This window comes from Antechinus flavipes, chromosome 1 (assembly GCF_016432865.1).
Source record: "Antechinus flavipes isolate AdamAnt ecotype Samford, QLD, Australia chromosome 1, AdamAnt_v2, whole genome shotgun sequence".
Taxonomy (NCBI): Eukaryota; Metazoa; Chordata; class Mammalia; order Dasyuromorphia; family Dasyuridae; genus Antechinus; species Antechinus flavipes.
Window position 1 is genome coordinate 670801103 of NC_067398.1, and position 22363 is coordinate 670823465.

Genomic DNA, 22363 nt, shown 5'->3' on the forward strand with positions numbered 1-22363 from the left:
TTCTAAATCTCAGTTGTGTCATCTGTGAAATGAACATAATTTACTATTTTTCTCACAGAGTAAAGACAAATCACTCCTACAAAACCAGTTTCATTTATTTGAAATTTCTTCCATTTCCATAAGAGTAAACAAGATGCTTAACCAAATGTTTGTTGAATGACTATCAAGCACAAAATAGGCTTTGCACTACAGTTGAGGTATAGCATCTCCTCTCCTGGCCAAAGGAGATTCAGAATACCTCTTTTCACTTGCTAATTTACAGGTCAATTCATCTCTCAGCTCCTAAGAGACCACAGTTTCAGGCAAAGCATTCATTTGAACTGAATTAATTCTGTTTCAAAGAAACAACTGAGAAGTCCCAGCTACAAAGAAAAGGGCTTTTATTCATGTGGAGCTCAGAGAGTTCCAAATGGTAAGCATCAAAATGGCCCTGAGGCTCTGGATCACCTCTTCACAAGTCATTTTATTATCATTTATTTTAAAGAAGATGAAAAAGGAACTTTCAGCTGTACCCTACAAAAAAAAAAAAAAGGCAAGATAAAACAAAGATAGAGGGTGAGTCTTTAACTGTTCACCAGCCCTGAGGTTATATCTGAGAGAAATCTCTGATGTTTTTAGCTGTTAAAGTTGATCCCAAATTCTAAATTCCAGGCCATATTCCAGAACTTCAAAGAGGGGAAAAAACCTTTTGAAATCAGACACCCAAGGTTAGAGTCCAACTCTAACACTTACTGGCTGTTACCACAAACCACTTAACCTCACTCAGTCCCATTTTAACTCATCTATAAAATGGGAAAATACCTACTTATTCAGAGCTGTGTTGAGGAAAGCATTTTGGGGGCAGAGTGCATTGCACATAGTAGACAGTTTTAAAATGTTATGTTGAGTCCCTGTTTTGTTGAATAGGAGCACTGAGGCACTGTGATGCATGTCAAGATAATGGAACTTGGAACCATAGATTTGACTCAATCCTAGTTCTCATTTGTAAATAGTAGTTGGAACTATGCTCAAAAAGTTGTCAAACTTACATACCCTTTGACCTAGCAGTGTTTCTACTGGGCTTATAATCTAAAGAGATCTTAAAGGAGGAAAGGGATGTGCAAAAATGTTTGTGGCAGCCCTCTTTGTAGTGGCAAGGAAATGGAAATTGAGTGGATGCTCATCAATTAGAGAATGGCTGAATAAATTATGGTATATGAATGTTATGGAATATTATTGTTCTATAAGAAATGACCAGCAGGATGAATAGAGAGAGGTCTGGAGAGACTTACATGAACTGATGCTAAGTGAAATGAGTAAAACCAGGAGATCGTTATACATGGCAATAAGCTACGATGATCAATTCTAATGGACGTGGCTCTCTTCAACAATGAGATGATTCAAACCACTTCCAATTGTTCAGTGATGAAGAAAGCCATCTACATCCAGAGAGAGAACTGTGAGAACTGAATGTGGACCACAACATAGCATTTTCATGCTTTCTGTTGATAGTTGCTTGCATTTTGTTTTCCTTCTCAGGTTTTTTTTTCTTTCTAGATCCTATTTTTCTTGTGCAGCAAGAAAACTGTATAAATATGTATACATATATTGGATTTAACCATAAATTTTAACATATTTAACATGTATTGGACTACCTACTATCTAGGGGAGGGGGTGAGGAGAAGGAGGGAAAAATCTGGAACAAAAGTTTTGCAAGGGTCAATGTTGAAAAATTACCTACACATATATTTTGTAAATAAAAAGCTTTAATTAAAACAATAAAAAATTTTAAAAAATTTTTAAAGCGGTTAGAAGATGACTTCCAAAATATCTTCTCTTTCTAGATTATGATTCTTTGAATCAAATGTCTAAGCATTAAATGCAAATTAACTAGGGGCAGTTGTTGAAAGCAGGAGACTCTGAGACAATTCTCAGTGCAAGTTCCAACCTCTCCATCACAGGGAAGAGTCAGGAAAAATAATCACCTCAACTTTATCCTGGCTTTCAGGGGTAGGGTCTGAAAGAAAGGACAGCAGGCCAGTGTTTGGACACTCACTTTAATGGGGTAAGGAAAAGTCACAAAACCCCCAGAGCTAGCATGCAGAGAAATGACCCATCAAACTTTTAAAAAGTAAAGGCATGGATTTAATCTGACTTTGAGGCCCATGTACAGAGAAACAGGTCAGAGTGAGAAAAGGGTAATCTGCCAGCACCCAGGAAGGCTTTTGGGAACTGTGACAAGTAAGTGAATGCATTCCTGGAGCCAGCCCTCTTCTCTGGAGATCTGGAAGCATATCTTGGAAGAATCCTGCTTGGAGATAATGTCTTCAGCATGCCACTTTCACTTCCAAGGAGACGTAGTCCTCGGTTTCATGGTCTGGTTTAGAGTTTATTCTAGCTACTCAGATTTGCCCAATGGTTGTATAATGACTGGCTTCAGGTCCTATACTATCCGTGAAGCTCTTGAGGTATCCCTGTCCTCCTTACAGGGCCAGAGGTAGATGGCATACTACAATATTCCTCCAACTCTCTTCAAGCTGGGAACAGAGCCTCAAGTCCGAAGGGACAGGTGTGTTGAAAGAGAGAAAAGGATGAAAGAAAACTCAGAGGGCCAGAACTGGCAGGAAACTGAACTCTGGAAAGCATGTGTCTGTAGATACAGAGATCCTAAATTTTACTTCTAAAAATAAATCCAAAAGTATGACATCAACTTGAAAAACCCACATCAGGAAGACAGCTGGAACCCTGTGCATCAGAAAGGGTCCTCTGCTTCATCTCTAAGATGTCCTGCTCAAGGCTGTCCCCAGCCTGTCGCAACTCCTCACACTTCTGTTTCAGCAGGCCACAGGCCATCTGGAGTCGATGGTTCATGGCCACATAGGAGCGACTCTGTTGGTACTGCCGTTCCCTTTCTGCCTCTGGGTCCTTATTCTCTTGAGTGGCAGGAAGCTCTGAGAAGAAAAAGGCCAGGAGGGGGGGAAAACACAAGGCCAGTTGTCTCTTATCTCTTAACTACCTGTAAATTGGAAATGGGCACAATATAATCCCAAACTATGGATAAAAATTATTCCTTTCTAGAATGTGCCATCTGGAAGAACCTTTAGAAACTACAATGTCAGACTTGGAAAGGTCCTTAGGACACAGGGTTTCAGAGCTGAGGAGGGATCTTAGATCACAGAGTGTCAGAGCAGGGAGGATGCTTAAAACAGGACATAGAATACCTAAAAACATTGAATGACAGAACTGGAGACTTTGGAGATCATTCAGTACATTCTCATTTTACAAACAGGAAAATTAAATTCCTCAATCTTATAGAGATCAATTTAATATGAGGAATAAGACATGCACAATTACAGTAATAGGCATAATATGATAAGGATCATGGCAATTTTGTACAGGCAACAGAACAATAAAGTGAGAGTCAAGGCTGGATTCAAGATCCACGCCTTAATAGTTATTTGGCTGTGTGCAAATCACTTTCTCTTTCTGAATCTATTTCTTCATCTGTAAAATCTATTATTTGCACTTCCTACATCACATAAGGAAAATGGTCTAGAAATAGGAGTTGATTATTATCTTCAAGATCATCGATTTCACCTCCCCAAAAGTATTTAATTGAAGATGATCAAATGATTTTGGGTTTTTTGCTCAGAAACCAAGTGACTCAGAAGTGAGTGAGGAGGTGCTAGAGGGTATGTGCATATATATATAAACATGAACATGTATGAACAATATGCAAAGTAACTGACAAATCACAAAGTAGGTAACTGAATAATAAAAGTTGGCCAATCAATCAGGCTGACCTGATATAACAACTGGAATGTTCAGATACTCAAGCCAGGATGCACAGAAAGGTTGCAGGAGTGACTTGCATTACCTTCCAGGACTTGTGGGGCAAAGGAAGTGAAAACCGGATCAGAGGGCAGAGCACCACTGACATCCTCCAAGATCTGTTCAACTGTGGGTGGAGATGGTCTTGTGGGGAGGACCACTCGCTTTCTGGCCTTAGAGGTCATCAGGTAGAGAAGGCTGAGGGAGACAGAGAGATAAGAAATTAGGGAAAACCACAGAAGAAGACAGTAGACAAGGAAAGAGGGCAGAGTGATAGGGAAGGACACAAGAAATCATAGGAGATTGAGTCCACTACAGATCAATGCTCCAGAATCTCAGCTGGGTAGTCACATTTGGTGCTAATTTGCATATCATTTTCTCCATTTTGGACCTCCTAAGAGGCAATATTAAATAATACAAAAAGCTTGGGCTTTAAATCAGAAGACCTAAGAGTTTTACCTCTTTAAGTGGATTTAGTTGAGGCTAATATTCAAATGAGTTTATCATCTTTAAGCTGTGTTCAAACCCTAGTTTAATGATATTCATTTTTTTGCCAAAGATAAACTCTCTACATATATCCTTGCTATTATCCCTATCTCCTCAAAACGATCCTAAAATCCTATTTCCCATCTACTATATCATCCCAAGTCTCTCTCTAGACTTCATTGTAGCAGCCTCCACCTCCCTACCTTCTGTTTGCCCAGGTTTTTAAGCATCATTTCCCAAATCCCAGCTACCCTGCTCACACCTTCAATGACTCTCAATGTCAACAGGGTAAAGTCCAATTGACATTGAGAGTATCCACAATCTAAACCTAACCTACCCTTCCCACATCATCTTTCATTGTTCCTACTAATGTACCTACCAAACATGACTGCTTCAATCCAGCCAGAATCAAGTAAGCATTTATTAAGCACTTACTGTGTATTCAGTTCTGTAAATTCATTCACACTATTTCTGACCAAATGGCACTCTCCCATCTCTGCACCTTTGTTTCTTATGTTCCAAGTCTGCAATGCCCTTTTATATCCCTCTGAAAACCAGGTTATCTATCTTTCCTACTTTTTAAGAATTTTAGAATTTTAAGAATTTTAAAGAAATTTAAGAATTTTTTAGAATTTTTTTTAAATTGATGAACTTAACACCAACAAAAAGGCTGCAAATCTTCATTATGCATAGCTTGCTTTTCTTCCAAAATACATAATGTCACATGTCACTTTTAAAGCCCTTATACTTGAAATGATCATTTCAGGCTGTAAGTCAGTTTTTTCCATCCCACCAGTCAGTCCCTCCAATTCTCTCACTTCAGAGATAAGGAAACCTGCCTAACTTCTCTGTTTCTCCTCACAGAGAGTCATGAACATGGCATACCTTCAATAAGGGGGTAAGAAGAAATGTAAGAGAGAAAGTCACAAGTGGGAGGATGGGAAAAAATTGGGAGAGGAGAGTGAGAAATGGGGAAAGAATAAGGTAGGGGAAAATATAAAAGGGGGAAATCAGGAAAGTCAAAACACTGCTACCACTCCCAAAAGAATTAGGATCAAGGAGTACTCTTTCATCTTGTTTTTGTATAATCAATGTCTTGCACATAGTAGGATCTTATTAAACACTTTTGGGACTAGAGTAGAAGTGTGTCCTGCTCTGTCCAATTGCTCTGTTCAAGCCATCCCATACATTGCCACCTAAATAGCATTACTTGTGTATAGAGAATCATGGCATTACTCCACTAAAAAATCTTCTGTGGCTTCTTGTTATTTGGTTAACTTGTAAAGTTTAAATTTTTCTGCCTCAAATTCAATACCTACAATGGACTGAAAGTCCATTATGGACTTCGTCCACTTATGGACTTCGGCACAGAAGCGTAAAATGGATGGAGCACCTGATGGTCGAGGAAGAAAAAAGAAGCTAAAGCTATGAATGCTTAATTGTTTTTGTAATCACTAAATTTTAAAAAGTAGTTCTTTAATTTACGGGTCTTCATAAGATGTACTGTACAATGCTCAACTATTATGTCATTAAGGACATCGGGTTCATCTATTTACTGAACTAGACACATAGTATGTAGCTACTTTTTAAAATGCAACAGCTGTGCTGAAATTTTTTTTACCATTAACACTTGAAGTAATAAAATAGGCTTCATTTATTAATAAAAAAAAAAAAAAAACTGAAAGTCCATAAGTCCAATGAAAAATATGTTCACCTAGAATTTATCCTTATTTGAAGACTTTCCACTGTTTTGGAGTGAACAGGAAATGTACCGAACTAGGATATCATTTTAGAATTAGTTTTTCACAAAATCACTTTACTTATTCTAGTCTTAGTTTCCTCTTACATAAATTAGCATCACCCTCAAAAAATTGTTTTAAACCCCAAATAAGGGGACATATACAGAATATTTTTTACAGACTTTAACTTGTTATTCAAATGTTAGTTATGGTGGTGATGTCATGATGATGCTATGATGATGGCATGATGAAAATAATAAAGTGGTGAACTATTAAAGAACATTAAAGAACTATGGTTGGAAGGTGTAATGTTCTTCTCTAAAGTATAATGTTCTCTGGGAGCAGGTTTCTTGTGGAGCTTCTGGGAGCAGCCTTCCTTTCAGTTCAGTGTAATCATCCCAAATGCAGCCAGGAGTTAAAGTTGCCTTTTCAGCTTTATTCCATCAAAGGCTATTTTACTGATTCTTATCTACTCAGTACTTAAAGTTGTGCCATTCAGCCAACTAGTATTATTATTTTTTTAATTTTATTTTTTTAAAATATTTTATTTTATTTTATTTAATAATTACTTTATATTGACAGAATCCATGCCAGGGTAGTTTTTTTTTACAACATTATCCCTTGCACTCGTTTCTGTTCTGATTTTTCCCCTCCCTCCCTCTACCCCCTCCCCTAGATGGCAAGCAGTCTTATATATGTTAGATATGTTGCAGTATATCCTAGATACAATATATGTTTGCAGAACTGAACAGTTCTCTTGTTACACAGGGAGAATTGGATTCAGAAAGTAAAAATAACCCGGGAAGAAAAACAAAAATGCAGATAGTTCACATTCATTTCCCAGGCCAACTAGTATTATTAAGCAAGAAATATTATGTATCGGATACTGTTGCTACATGCTAAGGTTACAAAGAACTGACAAAAAAAGTATCTTTTTCAAGGAATTCACAATCTAATTAAAGGAAGATAACATGAACACAACTATATACAAACAAGATATATACAGGATAGATTGGAAGATACACTCTCAGAGGAAAGGCAAGAGTCTAAGATTAAGTACTGAGATTTTAACTGGGAAATCAGGGAAGCTGGGAAGCAAAGATGAAAAAGGAGAAGCATGGGGGACAGCAGAAGAAAATGCTTGGAGTCGGGAAATGACATGATCAGGAAGATCATTTTGAAAGCTGACCAGAGGTTAGATTGGAATAGGAGACCTGACCCAAGGAGATCGGCCAATAAGCTCCAGCAGTATCTTAGGTTTCAGGTGATGAGGGCCTGCATCAGGATAGTGACACTGTCAGAGAAGAGGGAGCATATGCAAGAGATGTTACTGAGGTAGAAATGAGTTATGACAACAATCTGGATTTAATGTGGTTAATGCCTCTTACTTCACATTTGTTGACTGAATCCAGGCCTTCCTCTCCCTGAATTCACCTCCAGAATGCTGCTGTCATCTTTTAAAAGAATTCAAAAGCCTCCATTCAAAATCAAAGATGTCAAGGGAACTTAAGAGGTCATTTAGTAAAGATGTGGAAACTGAGGCCCACAAAGCTTAAATGACAAGCCTCCTTTGATTCTAAATTCTGTCCTTGTCTTCAACAACAACTATTCCTCTCAATTTCACATAATACTTTGTTTACAACCTTTTTCCAGCGCATTTATCCCATTTTATTAAGCTGCATTACTGTCATCAATCAACAAGCATTTATTTCTCAAGCGCCTATAAAGTGCTGGGGCCTTGTCTTCCAATAATCCAATTCATCCTGCACTCGACTGTCAAAGTGATCTTCCAAAAGTACAAGGGGTTTACAGTCTGAATCCCCTACTAAACTGAATTTCTGAGGGCAGGGGCTCTATCCTATAGAATTACTATTCAGTCCTTTCAGCGACGTCTGCCGCGTCAAGATCCGTTTGAAATGTCTGCCAAGAGGTTCTGGAGTGATTGGCCATCTCCTTCTCCCGCCCATTCGATGAATGAGGAAACTGAGGCAAACGGGGTCAAGCGACCTGCTCAGGGTCACACAGCTGTCACTAAGTGTTCGGAGTCAGATTTGGACTGAGGTCTTCTTGACTCCGCTGCGCAACTTCGGGGCTCCTAGCTTAGATAAATTTCTAAGATTTTGCACAGAAGAGGGTATTGATTGGATTTGGAGGTGGATCCAGGAAAGCTGTTAGGGGGGTAGGTAAGGGAAGCGAGAGGGGGAGGAGCAGAGAGGGGAAAGGAGGGCGATCCGTCCCTCCCGCCTCCGCCGCACTTCACTAACTCTACAAAAGGTCACTAATTGCAGTTCCTCGTCCTTCTCATCCCAGACTAGCATCGGGTCCACGGGCACCCCTCCTACGACTCGCGGAAGGCCTAAGAAAGCCACTTCCCTCCTCTCAATCGAACACTATGAAAGAAGCAGGGGCCAAAAGACCTCCTCACCTAAAGCTCGCGCTCCAGCGTCAGGACGACAGCCACGGTGGCCACTTCCGCTTCCGCTGCCTTCGCACTCCTCTCCGGCCCCCCCCGCCGCAGCGCACGCGTCGCGAGTCGCTGCGTTCTGGCCCCGCCCCCGCTCAGCGCACCCGGGGCTGTCCATCCCTCAGCTCTCCCTTCCGCCTTTCTCCCTTCTCGCCACCACGTCTCGCTCCTCCCCCCAGCGCCGAGACCGGCGACGTGACGTCGTGGCCCCGCCTCCTGCTTTCACTTCTCCTCGGGCACGCGCGGGGCTGGCCGCCTCCTTCCTTGTCTTCCCGCTCGGGGTATTTCCCCTCCCCCAGTGTTCCTCCTCCTCTCGTGCGACCCCCTGCCGGGAGCTGTGGGTTGCGGGCTGGGAGGGGGGGTCCCGATGAAACGTAAGCTCCCTGAGGACAGAGCCCGTTTTCCGTTTGTCTCTGCTTCCCGGGGCCGCTGGTTTGTAAGTTCTGTAACTTTGCAGCCGGGAGGGACCCCCAAAGTTATCCAGCCCAGAGCCCGCGTTTGCTGGGGAGCAGCCTGGGGCCCAGGAAGGTGCCTCCCAATCTCAGTTTCCTCATCTGTAAAATCAGGCTCTTAATAGGTGGTTGGGGGCTCGGTGGCCATAACCTATGCACAGCATTTGGCCAACCTGAAAGCGATGTAGCAGAGTTATGGGTATTTTATTAATGAAAGAAAAGTGATCAGACCACTAACTATGGATGAACCGGAAGCTTGCAGGTCACCCTCCCGAGCTGGCCCTGGGACCCTTAGGAAGAAAGCTGCATCGGGACCCCAGAGGATCCAAGCCAGGACGAAGTAAGACTCAAACACTCCTTATGGGAGTATGCAGCCCCTGGCTCTAACACAAAGTCCCGCTTTAGCAAAGATGAGTGAGCAAAGGAAGAATCTCGCCTTAAAAATGTGCACAGACAAACCTGGAAGAAGAAAATACAAAGGCTCAAAGGAAAAACACTGATTGGACACGAGCCCATCTAGAATTCCTAGGAGACGTAAAGCAGAAATTTAAAACGAAAGAGATCACTTAATGAAAGGAAACTAAGGTTCAAGAGGGTAATAATTCTTCCCAGCCTAAGGAACCAGTTAGCGGCAGAGCCAGGACTAGAGTACAAATGTCTTGAGCTTTCTCCCCCCAAAATAGATCAAACCACCCCCTTTGCACAAAGATTTCTTCTCCTAGATCAGTGGTTCTCAAAGTGTGGTCCAGAGAATCCTGGGGGGTCTCTGAAACGCTTTCAGAGGGTCTACAAATTCAAAATTAGTTTTTATTTCTTATATGATAAATATTTATAAATATAACCCACATCAACAAAAACTCTGGGAAGATCCTCTATAATTTTTAATAATATAAAGGGATGTTTGAGAACCACTGTGACCTAGACGCTTCTCCTCTACACAATCGCAGCTGCCAGTACTTTAAGTAGTCCGCACTGCTGGGCTGAGAATGAGCTGAGCTCAGCTGAGCCGAGGTAGGATAAGTTCTAGGTACTTTCCAGTCTAGGTTTCTTCTTTTTTCTATTTTATAACCAGCTCCTATAACCATTTCTATCCCCTTCTATTTCTCCTTGGCTAAAGCCTGAATGCTGTGAACAAAACTAGTCTGCAGTGGGCACTAGAGAAGTTTCTTTGGGAAGCCCTTCCCCAGGCCATGGTACCTAGCTGAACACAGATTGTGGAAAGTGATAGTCATTTGAATTTTATAATGCATTCATTATCAAAAGAGAAGTCCAAATACCTACCTTCTGGTGCTGGCTTTGCTACTATGTTTTCCTATCTGTAAAATAGAAATGAGAAGGTGAATTCAAGATCTCTAATATCTCTTCTCTTCTATTTTATTTTAAAACTTCCTTCAGTTTTAAGAGCCTGTTAAATATCCTTGGAGCCAAGGGGCCCCCAGGCTCTTATTTTCTTTAAGTCTGCTCTAATTATTCTTCAGCCCCGAGGACCCACTTGACTCATCCAGACCCATGATTCTGCGTTCAGGGAAAGTGACAGTCCTATCTCCCCAACCACTGGGAGATCCTAATGTCCTGGAGGAAGATAGATGGCCCTCTGTCAGACCATGCTGGCAACTCCAGAAGTCGAGAGAGGCTTCAAGGCCACTGGAGAGAAACTGGGGGTATGAGGTCAATACCCAAGAGGCCAGTGGTGAGGTCCATGTGCCCAATCTGGGGCAGTGCCAGGCATTGGCCCAGGAATCATCAAACAAGGAGAAATGGGCAAAAGCATTTGAAGAAGGTAAGAAGTCAGGTTGAATATGGGTGGAGGAATGGGGGTTTTGACTAAAACTTGTTGGAGGCTGAGGCCATCAAGGAGAAGGGGCACTCTGGGCTTCTTCTTTCTCTACAAAGCCTCCTTTTCTTTTAGCTCCCCAGGTCTCTTGGAGTCAGCCTATAATCCCAACCCTCTATTTCTCTGCTCTCCCTGAGGATGAGACCTTCCCCTGTCCCCTGTGAGTACAATGCCGTAGCTCCAAACCTCAGAACCTGAGTTGAGGCAGGAAAGGGAAGGAGATCCCTGATGACATAATAAGGGGGAAGAATGTAGTAAGGAATATCTTTTAATTTGACTTTTTACTAATGTATATGGCTTTTAAAAATACTAGTGATGCATTTTGTGATGACGCAACAGACTTCTCAACAAACCCTCTTACAAAGGTGGTTTCCTGAAAAACAGTCTGTCATTTAACAGAAAAGAGCTTTATTCTTTCTTCACAGTGTAGTGCTAACACTATTGCCATTGACAAATTGTTTTCTTTTTGTCTTTCCCATGTTAATATCCCTTTTCTGAATTTATTGTATGAGTTTATTATTCTTTCAGTCCTACTTTCCCATTTATATTTCACTTCTTGATAGAGACAAGAACTGGCCCAGAGAATTCACTGATATAGGGAACTCCCAGTGAGGTAACTCTCTCCTTTTCTATAAATTACGGTCTTGGAGAACTGCCTGGGGTGCTAAGAGATTTAGGATTGCTTGCCCAGAGTCCCACAGCCAGTGTCTGAGAGCCAGGGTATGACCCTTTATCTTCCTAAATATGAAGCCTACTTCTATCCTGATCTGACCACTGGACCTAGATGGCTCTAGAGAAGAAAGTGAGGCAGGTGACCTTGCACAACCCTCCCTTACTGAAATCCAATTCCCTTGAATGTCATGGCCCTTTTCCAGAATGAAAAACAAGGAACAACAACTCTATTTATCCTATATCCTCTCTAGTCATTTCTTACTGCACAGAAATAGCCTAGTTACATTCATATAGAAGGCTGGATGTGTAAGGAATGAGACTCTTCTTGTGATCCACACTAGCTCTGGGACCTGAGATAAGTCACTTAAACACTATGTGTCTCCTCGAATAACTCTTTATGACTTAAGAAATCACTTGTAATAATAAAGGGAGTTCTCATTCCAAGCAATTCCCATGATGCCTAAATTATAAATCATTAACTTATTCACATATGGTATTCCCCAGTCATTGGGCACGTACTTTATTTCCATTTTAAAAATCATAAATAATGCTATTATGAAATTGTTGATCACTGAGGTTACAATCCTGATAATTAATGTAATGTGTGAACCATAGAATTTGTCTTCTAACAGGGTATTGCTTTGATCTAAATGATATAGTGTCCTAATGATGGTATTTCAATCAGTGATTACTCCTTAAAAAAGGCATTTTGGGGTTGGAGGGTCTTCCCAGAACAAAAGTCTAAGGAAAGGAATAAAGGCAAATGCCCAGCCTTTCTGTGGCTAGCAGACTGTCTCTAGCTTCTGTCTCTCTTCTAACAGCTCCCTCACCCCCTGTCCTCTATACCGAAGGAGACTCTGGCCCCGGAAGCTAAATATCCCTCCAAAGACCCGGAGCATACCAGATAGCACATTGGTCCTGGAGTTGGTATGTGACCCTGACCTCCGTCCCAGTCTCAGCCAACTGTTCTATCTTCCTTGTTACTGGCTAGATCTGAGGGAAACCTAGGGGGTGGTGAGGGGTGGGGGTGGAGAAGAGCAGACCTCATTCCCTTCCTCCAGCCCAGTTCCCTCCTCAGGATGAGATCCTGGTCTCTTGCTCCCTTCGGACTCTGCCCAATGCTCACTTCTCCTTCCCTGTGAGATTCCAAGGTATCTATTACAAGGTGAGTAGTTTTGGTCCAGGATGGTTGTTATGGGTGGATTGGAGAAAAGCTCCCAGGCTTTGATTCCTGAATCATCGAATATCTCAGAAAGGACCTGAGAGCTCCTGGTGGCTGGCAAGTGGGCAGCTGGACCTGGTCCTTTGGTTAGCAAGTGAAGTGAAGACATCCTATCCATTGCTTCCAATGGGCACCTGTTCTTGGTTCCCAGGTGCAGGGCAGGCTTCGGCCCCATGCCCGTGAATTCCTGGAGTTCCTGAGTCAGTTCTTCCAGGTATCGTCTTTATTTTTTTCCCTACCTTGCCCCTTCCTTTCCCCACCCCACTTCATGGGTCATTTTCAGAGAGAGGGAGAATGAAGTGGGGTGGGTCAGTTTGAAGAGGAAATCTGAAGGATTTCTAGATCTTCCTAAGGATCTCAACTCCTTGCCCTATTTTGAGGAAAGCTGAGGGACAGGAGTAGTCAGATCTTCAGCGTATCCCCTTAATTCCCTATTCCCCACCCCTCCACTCTAGATCATTATCTTCACCACAGCTAAAAGGGACTATGCAGAACCAATCGCAGACCTTCTGGATCCCCACAAGAAGCTGATTAGGTGAAGCCACCAACTTCCCACTCTACTCTTTGACCCTTTGATACCATCACAACCTGATCATTTGCCCACATAGTCCAGTGAAAAGGGCTCTGAACATGAGTCTGGCTAGAGATGGCCTGTGTCTTACCTTGGCTTGCTGTGGACTGACTGTGTGGCTGCCCCATTCTGAGCCTCTGTCCTCCCCATTTGTAATGTGGGACCATCAGCCTTCCCCTACCTGCCCAGGGAGGGTGAGAACAGCTTGGGAAGGAGTGCAGTGGCATCCAGAGAAAGACACAGGCTGAAGACAAGGATTTTGTTTGGACTCAGGGGCCGCCTTTTCCAGGATGACTGCATCTGCCTCCAAGGTCACTATGTAAAGGACCTGAGGGTGCTGGGGCAGGACCTGGCCCGGACTGTGGTGCTGACTGATTCCTTCAAGGCCTTCCCCTACCAGGTAACAACCGCCTCTCCTCTCCCCCCTCCCCCTCCCCCTTTCCCTACCACCGTGGACAGATACATTGATATAGAACAGGGAGCAGTAGTGGAAAGAGGCTTGAGGTTAGAGACAGATCATAGGATTGGGCTGTTAGGGAGGAACTAACCCCATCATTCCACAGGTTAAAGGAACTGAGATCTACAGAGGGAGAGAGGCAGTCAGAATTTAAATCCAGGTCTATGGACCCTTGCCACTACCCAAAGGACTTGAATTTGAATCCTGGCTTAGCCACTATTCCCTATGCCACCTTAGGCAAATCAGTTGCTTCTTGAGAACCAATGTCTTTTAAAATGAGCAGATTGTCAGGGAAGCCAAGGAGGAAGAGAAAGAATGGTTTGGTAGTGGTTCAGCATCCATGTAATAAGAGGCTTCCAGCAAAAGGTCCCAGGGATCTGCGCTGGGCCCTTCATCAGTCAGGAAGCATTTATGAAGTACTTACAGTGAGTTAGTACTGTGTTAAGCACTGGGTATAAAAGAAGAGGCTCACAGTCTAATGGAAGAGGCAACACACCAACAACTAGGTGCACAAAAGACCCCTTTGCTTGTTTGATGTTTTTATCTTTCATAAATAAAGGCCTGAGTAACATACTCGTCACATTTGAGATGATTCCAAATACTGGAAGAGAGAGGGAGGAATCAAAGAGAGCCTGAGGGGCTGGAGCATTAGGTTGAATTCAATTTGATGATATTCAGTTAAAATAAATATAAAGTCTTGTGCATGCAGGTACAAGTTGAAGGAGACCTGATTAGGCAGCCCCACTTCTGCAAAGGATCTGGAGGGCTTCAGTGAGCTGTCAGTCAAACACTTATCAAGCACTTACCATGTGCCAGGCATTCTTCTAAGCAATGGGCACTAATAGAAGCAAGGCCCTGCCCTCAAAAATCTCACCATCTAATGGAAACTCAGTATGAGTTAGCAGTGTGATGTACCAGCAAAAAACTCCATGTGACCTTGGGTTATCTATGCTGTCCTCCTCAGCATTCATTCGCAGATTTGCTTCTGACTTGGGGTATCAGCAGTAGGGATTACAGTTAAGCTGGAGAGAGTCCAGAGGAGGACAGATGGGATGAGGAAAGGTCTGAAATTTTCATCAGTGGAAATAACTGGACATATGTAACCTGGAGAAGAGAAGACTGAAGGGGCTCCCAAGAACTGATTTAAGTATTTGGAGAGCTGTCATGTGGAGAAGAGAATAATTTTGTCCTGTTTGTCTCCAGGAAGCAGTAGGAGGAATAAATGGAAACTGAAGGGAGAATTTAGTTTGGAGGTCGCTGGGACCTGTCTAGAATAGAAAGTGACCTTGAAGGTCTACAAGCAGAGACTGGACAACCTCATGTCCTGTGTGATGGATATGAGTTCAAGTGGGCAGCTGCTGACATCCCTTCCAATGTTCAGATTGTGCAAGATATACAATCTGTCCCCAAAGGACAGTTGTTCTAAGACTTTTTTGTCTATCATGGAAAAACTTTGGAAAAAATATTTGTGCCAGCAAGGGGATTTCAGAAAGGCCTAGAGAGACTTACATGAACTAATGCTGAGTGAAATGAGCAGGACCAGGAGATCATTATACACTTCAACAACAATACTATATGATGATCAATTCTGATGGACGTGGTCCTCTTCAACAATGAGATGAACCAAATCAGTTCCAGTAGAGCAATAATGAACTTAATCAGCTACAACCAGTGAAAGAACTCTGAAGATGACTATGAACCACTACACAGAACCCTCTATTTTTGTCTGCCTGCATTTTCGATTTCCTTCACAGGCTAATAGTGCACTATTTCAAAGTCTGATTCTTTTTGTACAGCAAAATAACTGTTTGGGCATGTATACTTATATTGTATTTAATTTATACTTTAATATATTTAACATGCATTGGTCAACCTGCCATCTGGAAAAGGGGATGGGGAGAAGAAGGGGAAAAATTGGAACAAAAGTTTTGGTAATTTTCAATGCTGTAAAATTAACCATGCATATACCTTGTAAATTAAAAACTATTAAAAAATAAAAGTAAATAAAAATATTTATGGCAGAACTTGTTAGGAAGAAAACCAAATAACTGAAAATAAAGCAGGTGCCCATCTGTTAGGAAATGAATGCACAAATGAACATCAGGAGAATATTATTGTGCTATAAGAAACAAGAAGGATAAGGAATTCAGAGAAGGAAGATTACCAGAGAGAACAGTGCTCATGATATTAAGGAAAACCCTAAAACTATTGAATCTATGAATTTCAATGACCAGAGCAAAACAAGAGAAAAGAATACCTCTGTCCTCTGGACAGAATGGGCAAGTTTGGAGTCAGGGAGACTTAGCCCCTAAGATCAGATCGGGCCCAGAGGCCAACTGTGTGACTCTGAGCAAGTCACTTAACCCTGCTTGCTCCTGTTTCCTCATCTGTAACCTGAGCCGGAAATGGCAAACCCCTCCAGGTCTCTGTGACCCACGCAGGGTCACAACTGGGGGATGTGACTGAGAGTGGCTGGCCACAGTGGGTTGTCCAAGGAGTCTTGTAGCCTCTTTGGGTGGCTCTTGTTTCACTTTGCCTTGTGCTGTAGTGTGACTTTCACAGGCAGAAGTCAGAGTTGTCTGGCTTGGGAGTAAGGAAAAAAAAAGAAAGAAATCAGGGAATTAGATTTATCCACTCAGGGCAGTCCCATTCACCATCCCACATGCACTGCTGTCAACAGTCTGGTCTTTGCTGTCCCCTGGTGGTCACAAGGAGAAATTACCTATGTTGGAAGGAGGGCCTTCCCCTGGACCATGGGGTTGTCCCGAGGTGGGAGGGAAATCTTCATCCACCGTATATCTCCTAGATGGACAACCAGCTCCTGATTCCTCAGTGGCAAGGGGACAGCGAGGACCAGGAACTGCCTAAGCTTTTGCCTTTCCTGCAACGTCTAAGTCGCCTGGTAAGGAAAGAGTGGGGAATAGTACAGAAAGCCCCCATTCAGAACTCATCCCCTCTCCACTGATTCCTAACCACTCCTGCCAAGCATTGTCCCCTTCCCAGTCCCGGTCCTCCATCTCTCCCCTATCCTTTGTCCCATAGGACGATGTTCGACCAGAGCTTTGGAGTCTCTACCCTTCACACAGAGTGACGCAGACCACCTCTTCCTGAGAAGGTACATGTGCACCTGGAGTCACCCCTTCCAATCTTCCCCCCTCCAACTGCTCCCCACACGTGGTCCCCTGACATCTGACTTTGGGAGTGGGGGTGCTGAGCAGATGGAGAAAAGGCAATTTTTCTTGAGTTTGATTGAGTTCAACCTAGGTTCAGGTGCAGGGTTCCAGTGAAATCAGATAATAAGACTAAGGGAAATCAGACATTTTGGCTAAGAAATGAAATATACTGCCTTATCTTCTGTCTCTCTCTCTCTCTTTTTTTTTTTATTTCCTTAGAGGAACACAGGCTGAAGCTAGGGAGGTGTGGTCAGTGGTGGTGGGGGCTGAGCCAATGCTAAGATTTTCAGCTGGTGGGGTTACTCACCTACTCCTCCCTATTATATCTAGTCTAGTAAATATGGGAAATGAGTGACTTCCCTGGCACAAGAAGGTAGGCAGCTTATTTTCATCTGATCATAGGATCATAGGAGGTCATAGGATATATTACTGGGTTCAGAGTCTTGTCCCTATGTAATGAGACAAGAGTTCTTAGAAAGCGTGATGTAGAAGGGTTTATAGAAACATAAAACAGTGTAGAGGATTGAAAGGGCACTTAATTCAACCTCTTCCTTATATAGAAAAAGGCAGTTACTTGCCCAAGATCACCAAACTCTTCCAATGCAGAACTAGGGCTTGAACTCAGGTTCTCAAGAGACACATTTTTTCCCCCATCAGAGTAGGAGAGCTGTTACACCTGAGTCAGTCTTGGCTTCTGATCCTCAGCCTGATTTGTGTTGTCCCCTGCAGGTGATGCTGATCCCTGGGGCTTTCAGTGGAGTGGGAGAGCAATGGGATTTGAGAGTGCATCTGTTGCATTTCATGTATGAAGAGACTGAGAAACTTTAATAAAATGATTTTATCACTCTGCTGTCTGCTGGACAAAGAGCCTCTGGCAGAGGAGAGCATTCTCTGGGCTTATGGGATGCAGAGCAGCAGCAGTAATAATAGTAACACGTGTTTTATGTGCATGATCTCATTTAAGCTTAACCCCACCAGGAGGAATAGGTTTTGACTCCATTTTACCGAAGAGGACACTACATTTTGTAGAGGTTAACTGCCAGGCCCCTTCACATGTAAGAGGGGTTTGAACAGATATCTCCCTGATTCTCAAGCTATCATTCTATCTAGTATACCCCTTTACTAGGGCAGGTGCCTTAAAATCCATCAATAAACATTCATCAAACATCTATTGTGTAGTGGGTATTGTGTAAGCAACGAGAATGCAAATGCAATGAATGAAAAACTCCAAAAGCGATTTCCAAGGAATTAATAATCAATTTATTAATTAGACTAACCAACAACCAATAAATTGTCAATGGTTTCTCTCTTTAACCAAAGACAAACCCATGGAAATAGAGAATGCCTTAAACATTTTTGTAAAAGGGAATGCCTCTGATGAGTGAAAATCACACCTGATGAGTGGACATTTAATAAGAAGGTAGGCTAGAAATCGGGTGTTCTTCCTGCTGAGAACTGACGCGATCATGAGACCCGGCCCCTTGCAGCAATCCAGATAGGGGAGGTCATCTCTACTCAGACCATTCTGGTTGGTGTTCCCCTTCATGAGCTGGGTCAGCCAAAACTACGGGAGGTGGACAAGGACAGGGGCTTATTTTCTCAGGTAAGAACTTGCCCATACTGGATTTTTTTATACTTTAAACAGAAGTCAGATCTCCTAGTTGGTTGGAGTTCCTACCCAAGATTGAAGAGCCTGTTTCCTGAGGCCTAAGACAATCTCATCGATCACTAGTCCTGGAGAGACTTTTTATTGGGGGTGGGCCTTGAATGAAAAAATAAAGGACAAATGCCTGGATCCCCATTTAAAATTGGTTATTAGCATAATAGTAAAATAATTATTCTATTACCTTTCTTCTAACAAAGAAAGGTAAAATACAATCCCTATCTTTGAGGATCTCATACTCTGATAGAGGGGGTAAGACCTGAGCTCCTGACACAAACACATAGCCCTCTAGTACCATATGCTTTAATATCTTATCTTCTCTGGGCTCAGTGACCTTAAATTACTTTTAATAGTATTTTATTTTTCCCAATTACACATAAAGACCATTTTTTTTTTTTTGCTGAGGCAAGTGTCTGAGGTCATATTTGAATTCAGGTCCCCCTGACTTCAGGGCTGATACTCTATCCACTGCACCTCCTAGCTGCCCCAACATGTACTTTTTTTTAAAATAACTTTTTATTGCTAGAACTCATGCCAGGATAATTTTTTTACAACATTATCCCTTGCATTCACTTCTGTTCCGATTTTTCCCCTCCCTCTCTCCACCCCCTCCCCCAGATGGCAAGCAATCCTTTACACCTAACATGTACTTTTAAATGAAATTTTGAGTTCCAAATTTTCTCCCTCCTCCTTCCTAAAACAGTAAGTAATTTATATATGTGTATATATATATAAAATCATGTAAAATCTATTTCCATGTTAGTCATATTGCAAAAAAATAACAATTTACAAAAGAAGAACCACAAAAAAAAGTGAAAATAGTATATTTTGATCTGCATTCAGACTATCAGTTTTTTCTCTGATTCGGAATAGCATTTTCCATCATGAGTCTTTTGGAATTGTCTTGGATCATTATATTGCTGAGTTAGTCTATTTTCTGAAGGTCTTAGGACTGTCTGTCCCTTTGGCTTCCCCAGCCTTAGGGAGCCATGAGCTCCAGACTAAGCCTTCTTAGATCTGACAAATCTCTTGTCTGTGGGTCAGAACAGTCTGCTGAGTCAGTGGGGGGTAGGAGGAAGGAGGGGGCAAGGGTGCCTGCTATCCTGGAGCTCACTCTGTCCCAGTGAGATAAGAACCTTACCAGATCTAATGTGCAACATTATATGATAAGCCTATGGGAGAGTTTTAAAACAAGGGGCTTTGTGCAGTCCAGTGGGGAAAAAAAAGATCATTGTTATGTGTGCTTTGTCTGGAGCAAAGTAGTGGAAAGCTGCCTGGAGGTGTTAGCCTTTGCATTGAGCTTCAAAGGGACAGGGGGCATTCATTAACTCAGGAGGGCTGACATAAGAGTTTAGGGAATATTAAAGAAATGAGTGTAGGGTGCAAGGACCTACTGAGAGGAGTGTAGGATGCACGGACCAGGAGACCAGGGAATGAAACACATAGGGGTGGACAGCAGTTTGTATCTTTTAAAGGGGTATAGTAGAGTTTAATACCTAATTAGTAAGAGTAATTGGCTAAAGTGGAGATCCTGCTCCTGGACAGTTATCTCAAAAGATTACCTGCTCTGGTCTCTCCTTCATGCTTCTTCCACAGATGCAGAGTAGTTTCTACCCAAGGAAGCTAGGACCTTAACATTTCTGTCTTTCTGCCCTTCTAACCCCCAAATAAGGCATTGGATCCTGGGGTCTAAGGTCTCTCTAACAATCACAGAATTTGAGTGCAGCTAGCTAGTCTAGCTGATAAACTAAAGCAATTCTCACCCAAACATGAGAGTGATCAGTCAGTATCGACTCACAGATCTCCAAAGAGGAACCCACCACCTTTCAAGGGGGCTTGTCCTTTGGGAAATCTAGAAGGGCTACATGGTTTTTCTTGACATCAAACGTCAGTGGCAGCTTCTGCCCATTGCACCTGGTTCCGCTCTCTTAGCCAAAACAGATCAGGTCCAATTCTTCACATCACAACCATTCAAACTCATTCCAAAAGCTAGGAGAGTTCTAGAAAGGGAATATGGGGACACAGTATTACCTGTCCCTTTTTCAAGTGCCTGAGAGGGTGCTCTCTCTGTTAACCCTAACCTGGATGCCTTTTGGATTTAACTGTATTGACTCCTAACCTTTCCAGAGCTGCCTTTCTTGCTCTTCCTGGAGAGAGAGAACTGGAGCGCAACAAATGATAGCCCGGGGGGATGAGGGCAGCAGAGAAAGGCAGTTAGATAACTAGAAGCTTTGAACATTTATGAAGTGCCAAGTACGTAAGAGAGGACAAAAGACAATCCCTGCCCTCGAGGAGCTTACAATCTAATGGAAGTAGAGGAGTAAATTCCAGGGCTGATATAATTCTGCAGGATAAAGACATTACAAGAACAGAGTGAAATCTGGAGGGGTGTCCTGGTGTTAAATTTGAAGTTATCCTTTTGCAACAAGAGGTTTCTAAGATTGAGCCTCCTTTCCCCTATACTCGTGGGAGAATGTGTCACAATGTTTTGGAGAGGTGTTTTACTAAGTAAAATGCTCCTTTCAAAAAATCTACTCAACTAGCTGACTAAATGATTCTTAACTGGTAACCTTAATTGATAAATTATTTCAGTGGGGACTCAATAGCCTAGGAGAATCAGTCACAACAATCACCCACGGACTTCAAAAATCCCAATGGGGATATGTTGCCAACATCGTGGAACTGGAGAGCCCTCTGTGAGAATGGGCGTTGAGATGAAGCTGGTCAGAGTCTTCACTGACTATAGGAATAACAATAATAATGATAAGAACTTCCATGCACGTAGCACTTTAGGATTTCCAGAATACTTTACTTAGGTTGTCTCATTTGATCTTCAGAGTAAAACAGGTTATCCTGCAGGGATTATCAGCTTGATTTTGCAGATGAGGAAACAAACTTGTTTCCTTGTAAGGCAGTCTATTCCAACTGGGCCTATCTCTAATTCCATTTTTCTTTACATCAAGCCTATATCTGTCTCTAGGAAATTTATTGCTGTTCTCGATTTTGTCTCCTCACCTGAGACCAGTCAGAACTTTAGCATGACAGCCCATTCAAATACATGGACAGACGCCATGTTCCATCTCACCTCCTAGTCTAAGTCTTAGTCTCTCCCGACTAAATACCCCCAAATCCTTTGTCTGTCCATTATAAAGCATGGTCTCCATACCCTTCATCATCCTGATTATCCTTCTCTGGATGTTCTTAAATGTGGTATCCAGAACTGAACAAAATCCTTGGGAACTCTGACAAGAGCAAGGATTATCACTGCCTTGCCTTATTATGGATGCTAGAGCTCTTTTCAATGTAGCCTAAAGCCACTGGTCTTTTTGTCTAGTGATATACTCAAATCATCACATTTGAGCTTGTAGGTCATTAAGATAGCCTGATCTTGTTATTTTTAAAGGTTCTCTTATTATTCTCTTACTAATCATCAATGAAATATATAGCAGCTTTTTTGTGATAACAAAGAATTGGAAATCAAGGGGACATTCATCAACTGAGAAAAGCCTAAAAAAGTTGTATGTGGCTGTGATGGGAATATTATTGTGCTATAAGAAATGATGAGTAGACTGATTTTGTTTTCTCAGTAGTTTTTTATTTTTCCAAATACATGCAAAGATAGTGTTCAACATTCATATTATTATTATTATTATTATTATTTTGCTGAGGCAATTGGGGTTAAGTGACTTGCCCAGAGTCACACAGCCAGGAAGTATTAAATGTCTAAGGCCAAATTTGAATTCAGATCCTCCTGACTTCAGGGCTAGTCCTCTATTCACTGCACCACCTAATTGCACCTTTCAACATTCATTTTTATTAG

General features: G+C 42.2%; 2 protein-coding genes across 8 annotated transcripts; one reads left to right on the forward strand and one right to left on the reverse strand.

The window, feature by feature from the left end:
• Positions 1 to 74: 74 nt before the first annotated feature.
• C1H19orf25 (chromosome 1 C19orf25 homolog) lies at positions 75 to 8573 on the reverse strand. 2 transcript variants are annotated; one of them, XM_051972205.1, is made up of 5 exons: positions 8461 to 8515; positions 7424 to 7489; positions 3857 to 4008; positions 2704 to 2930; positions 75 to 513 (listed from the first exon to the last, which is right to left on the reverse strand). In XM_051972205.1, exons 3-5 carry the CDS (start codon positions 3993 to 3995, stop codon positions 385 to 387), a joined length of 495 nt encoding a protein of 164 aa, XP_051828165.1. In that variant the 5' UTR covers positions 3996 to 4008; positions 7424 to 7489; positions 8461 to 8515; the 3' UTR covers positions 75 to 384. The 2 variants fall into 2 exon arrangements, with proteins under 2 accessions (XP_051828165.1, XP_051828164.1); XM_051972204.1 differs by lacking the exon at positions 7424 to 7489 and having other exon boundaries at positions 8461 to 8573.
• Positions 8574 to 8674: 101 nt separating this feature from the next.
• Positions 8675 to 18047, forward strand: LOC127545122 (CTD small phosphatase-like protein 2-A). Of its 6 annotated transcripts, XM_051972202.1 has the most exons (12): positions 8675 to 8935; positions 9207 to 9291; positions 10430 to 10731; positions 10861 to 10945; positions 12279 to 12384; positions 12536 to 12622; positions 12831 to 12893; positions 13135 to 13214; positions 13524 to 13650; positions 16514 to 16609; positions 16750 to 16822; positions 17610 to 18047. In XM_051972202.1, the coding sequence occupies exons 3-11, from the start codon at positions 10461 to 10463 to the stop codon at positions 16816 to 16818; spliced, it is 984 nt and encodes a 327-aa protein (XP_051828162.1). In that variant the 5' UTR covers positions 8675 to 8935; positions 9207 to 9291; positions 10430 to 10460; the 3' UTR covers positions 16819 to 16822; positions 17610 to 18047. The 6 variants fall into 6 exon arrangements, with proteins under 6 accessions (XP_051828162.1, XP_051828157.1, XP_051828158.1 ...); XM_051972197.1 differs by having other exon boundaries at positions 8675 to 9291; XM_051972198.1 differs by lacking the exon at positions 13135 to 13214 and having other exon boundaries at positions 8675 to 9291; positions 13540 to 13650.
• The last annotated feature ends 4316 nt before the right edge of the window (positions 18048 to 22363 follow it).

What these genes read in the sequence shown, in the direction of transcription:
- C1H19orf25 (XM_051972204.1), bottom strand. Translation starts at nt 3,995, where the DNA reads ATGACCTCTAAGGCCAGAAAGCGAGTGGTCCTCCCCACAAGACCATCT. An exon ending in TGCCCCACAAGTCCTGGAAG is followed by an intron (nt 2,931 to 3,856) that starts GTAATGCAAGTC and finishes TTTTCTTCTCAG; the next exon opens with AGCTTCCTGCCACTCAAGAG. An exon ending in GTTCCAGCTGTCTTCCTGAT is followed by an intron (nt 514 to 2,703) that starts GTGGGTTTTTCA and finishes TTTTTTTTGTAG; the next exon opens with GGTACAGCTGAAAGTTCCTT.
- LOC127545122 (XM_051972197.1), top strand. Translation starts at nt 9,191, where the DNA reads ATGGATGAACCGGAAGCTTGCAGGTCACCCTCCCGAGCTGGCCCTGGG. An exon ending in GAGACCTTCCCCTGTCCCCT is followed by an intron (nt 10,946 to 12,278) that starts GTGAGTACAATG and finishes CTCTTCTAACAG; the next exon opens with CTCCCTCACCCCCTGTCCTC. An exon ending in TCCAAGGTATCTATTACAAG is followed by an intron (nt 12,623 to 12,830) that starts GTGAGTAGTTTT and finishes CTTGGTTCCCAG; the next exon opens with GTGCAGGGCAGGCTTCGGCC.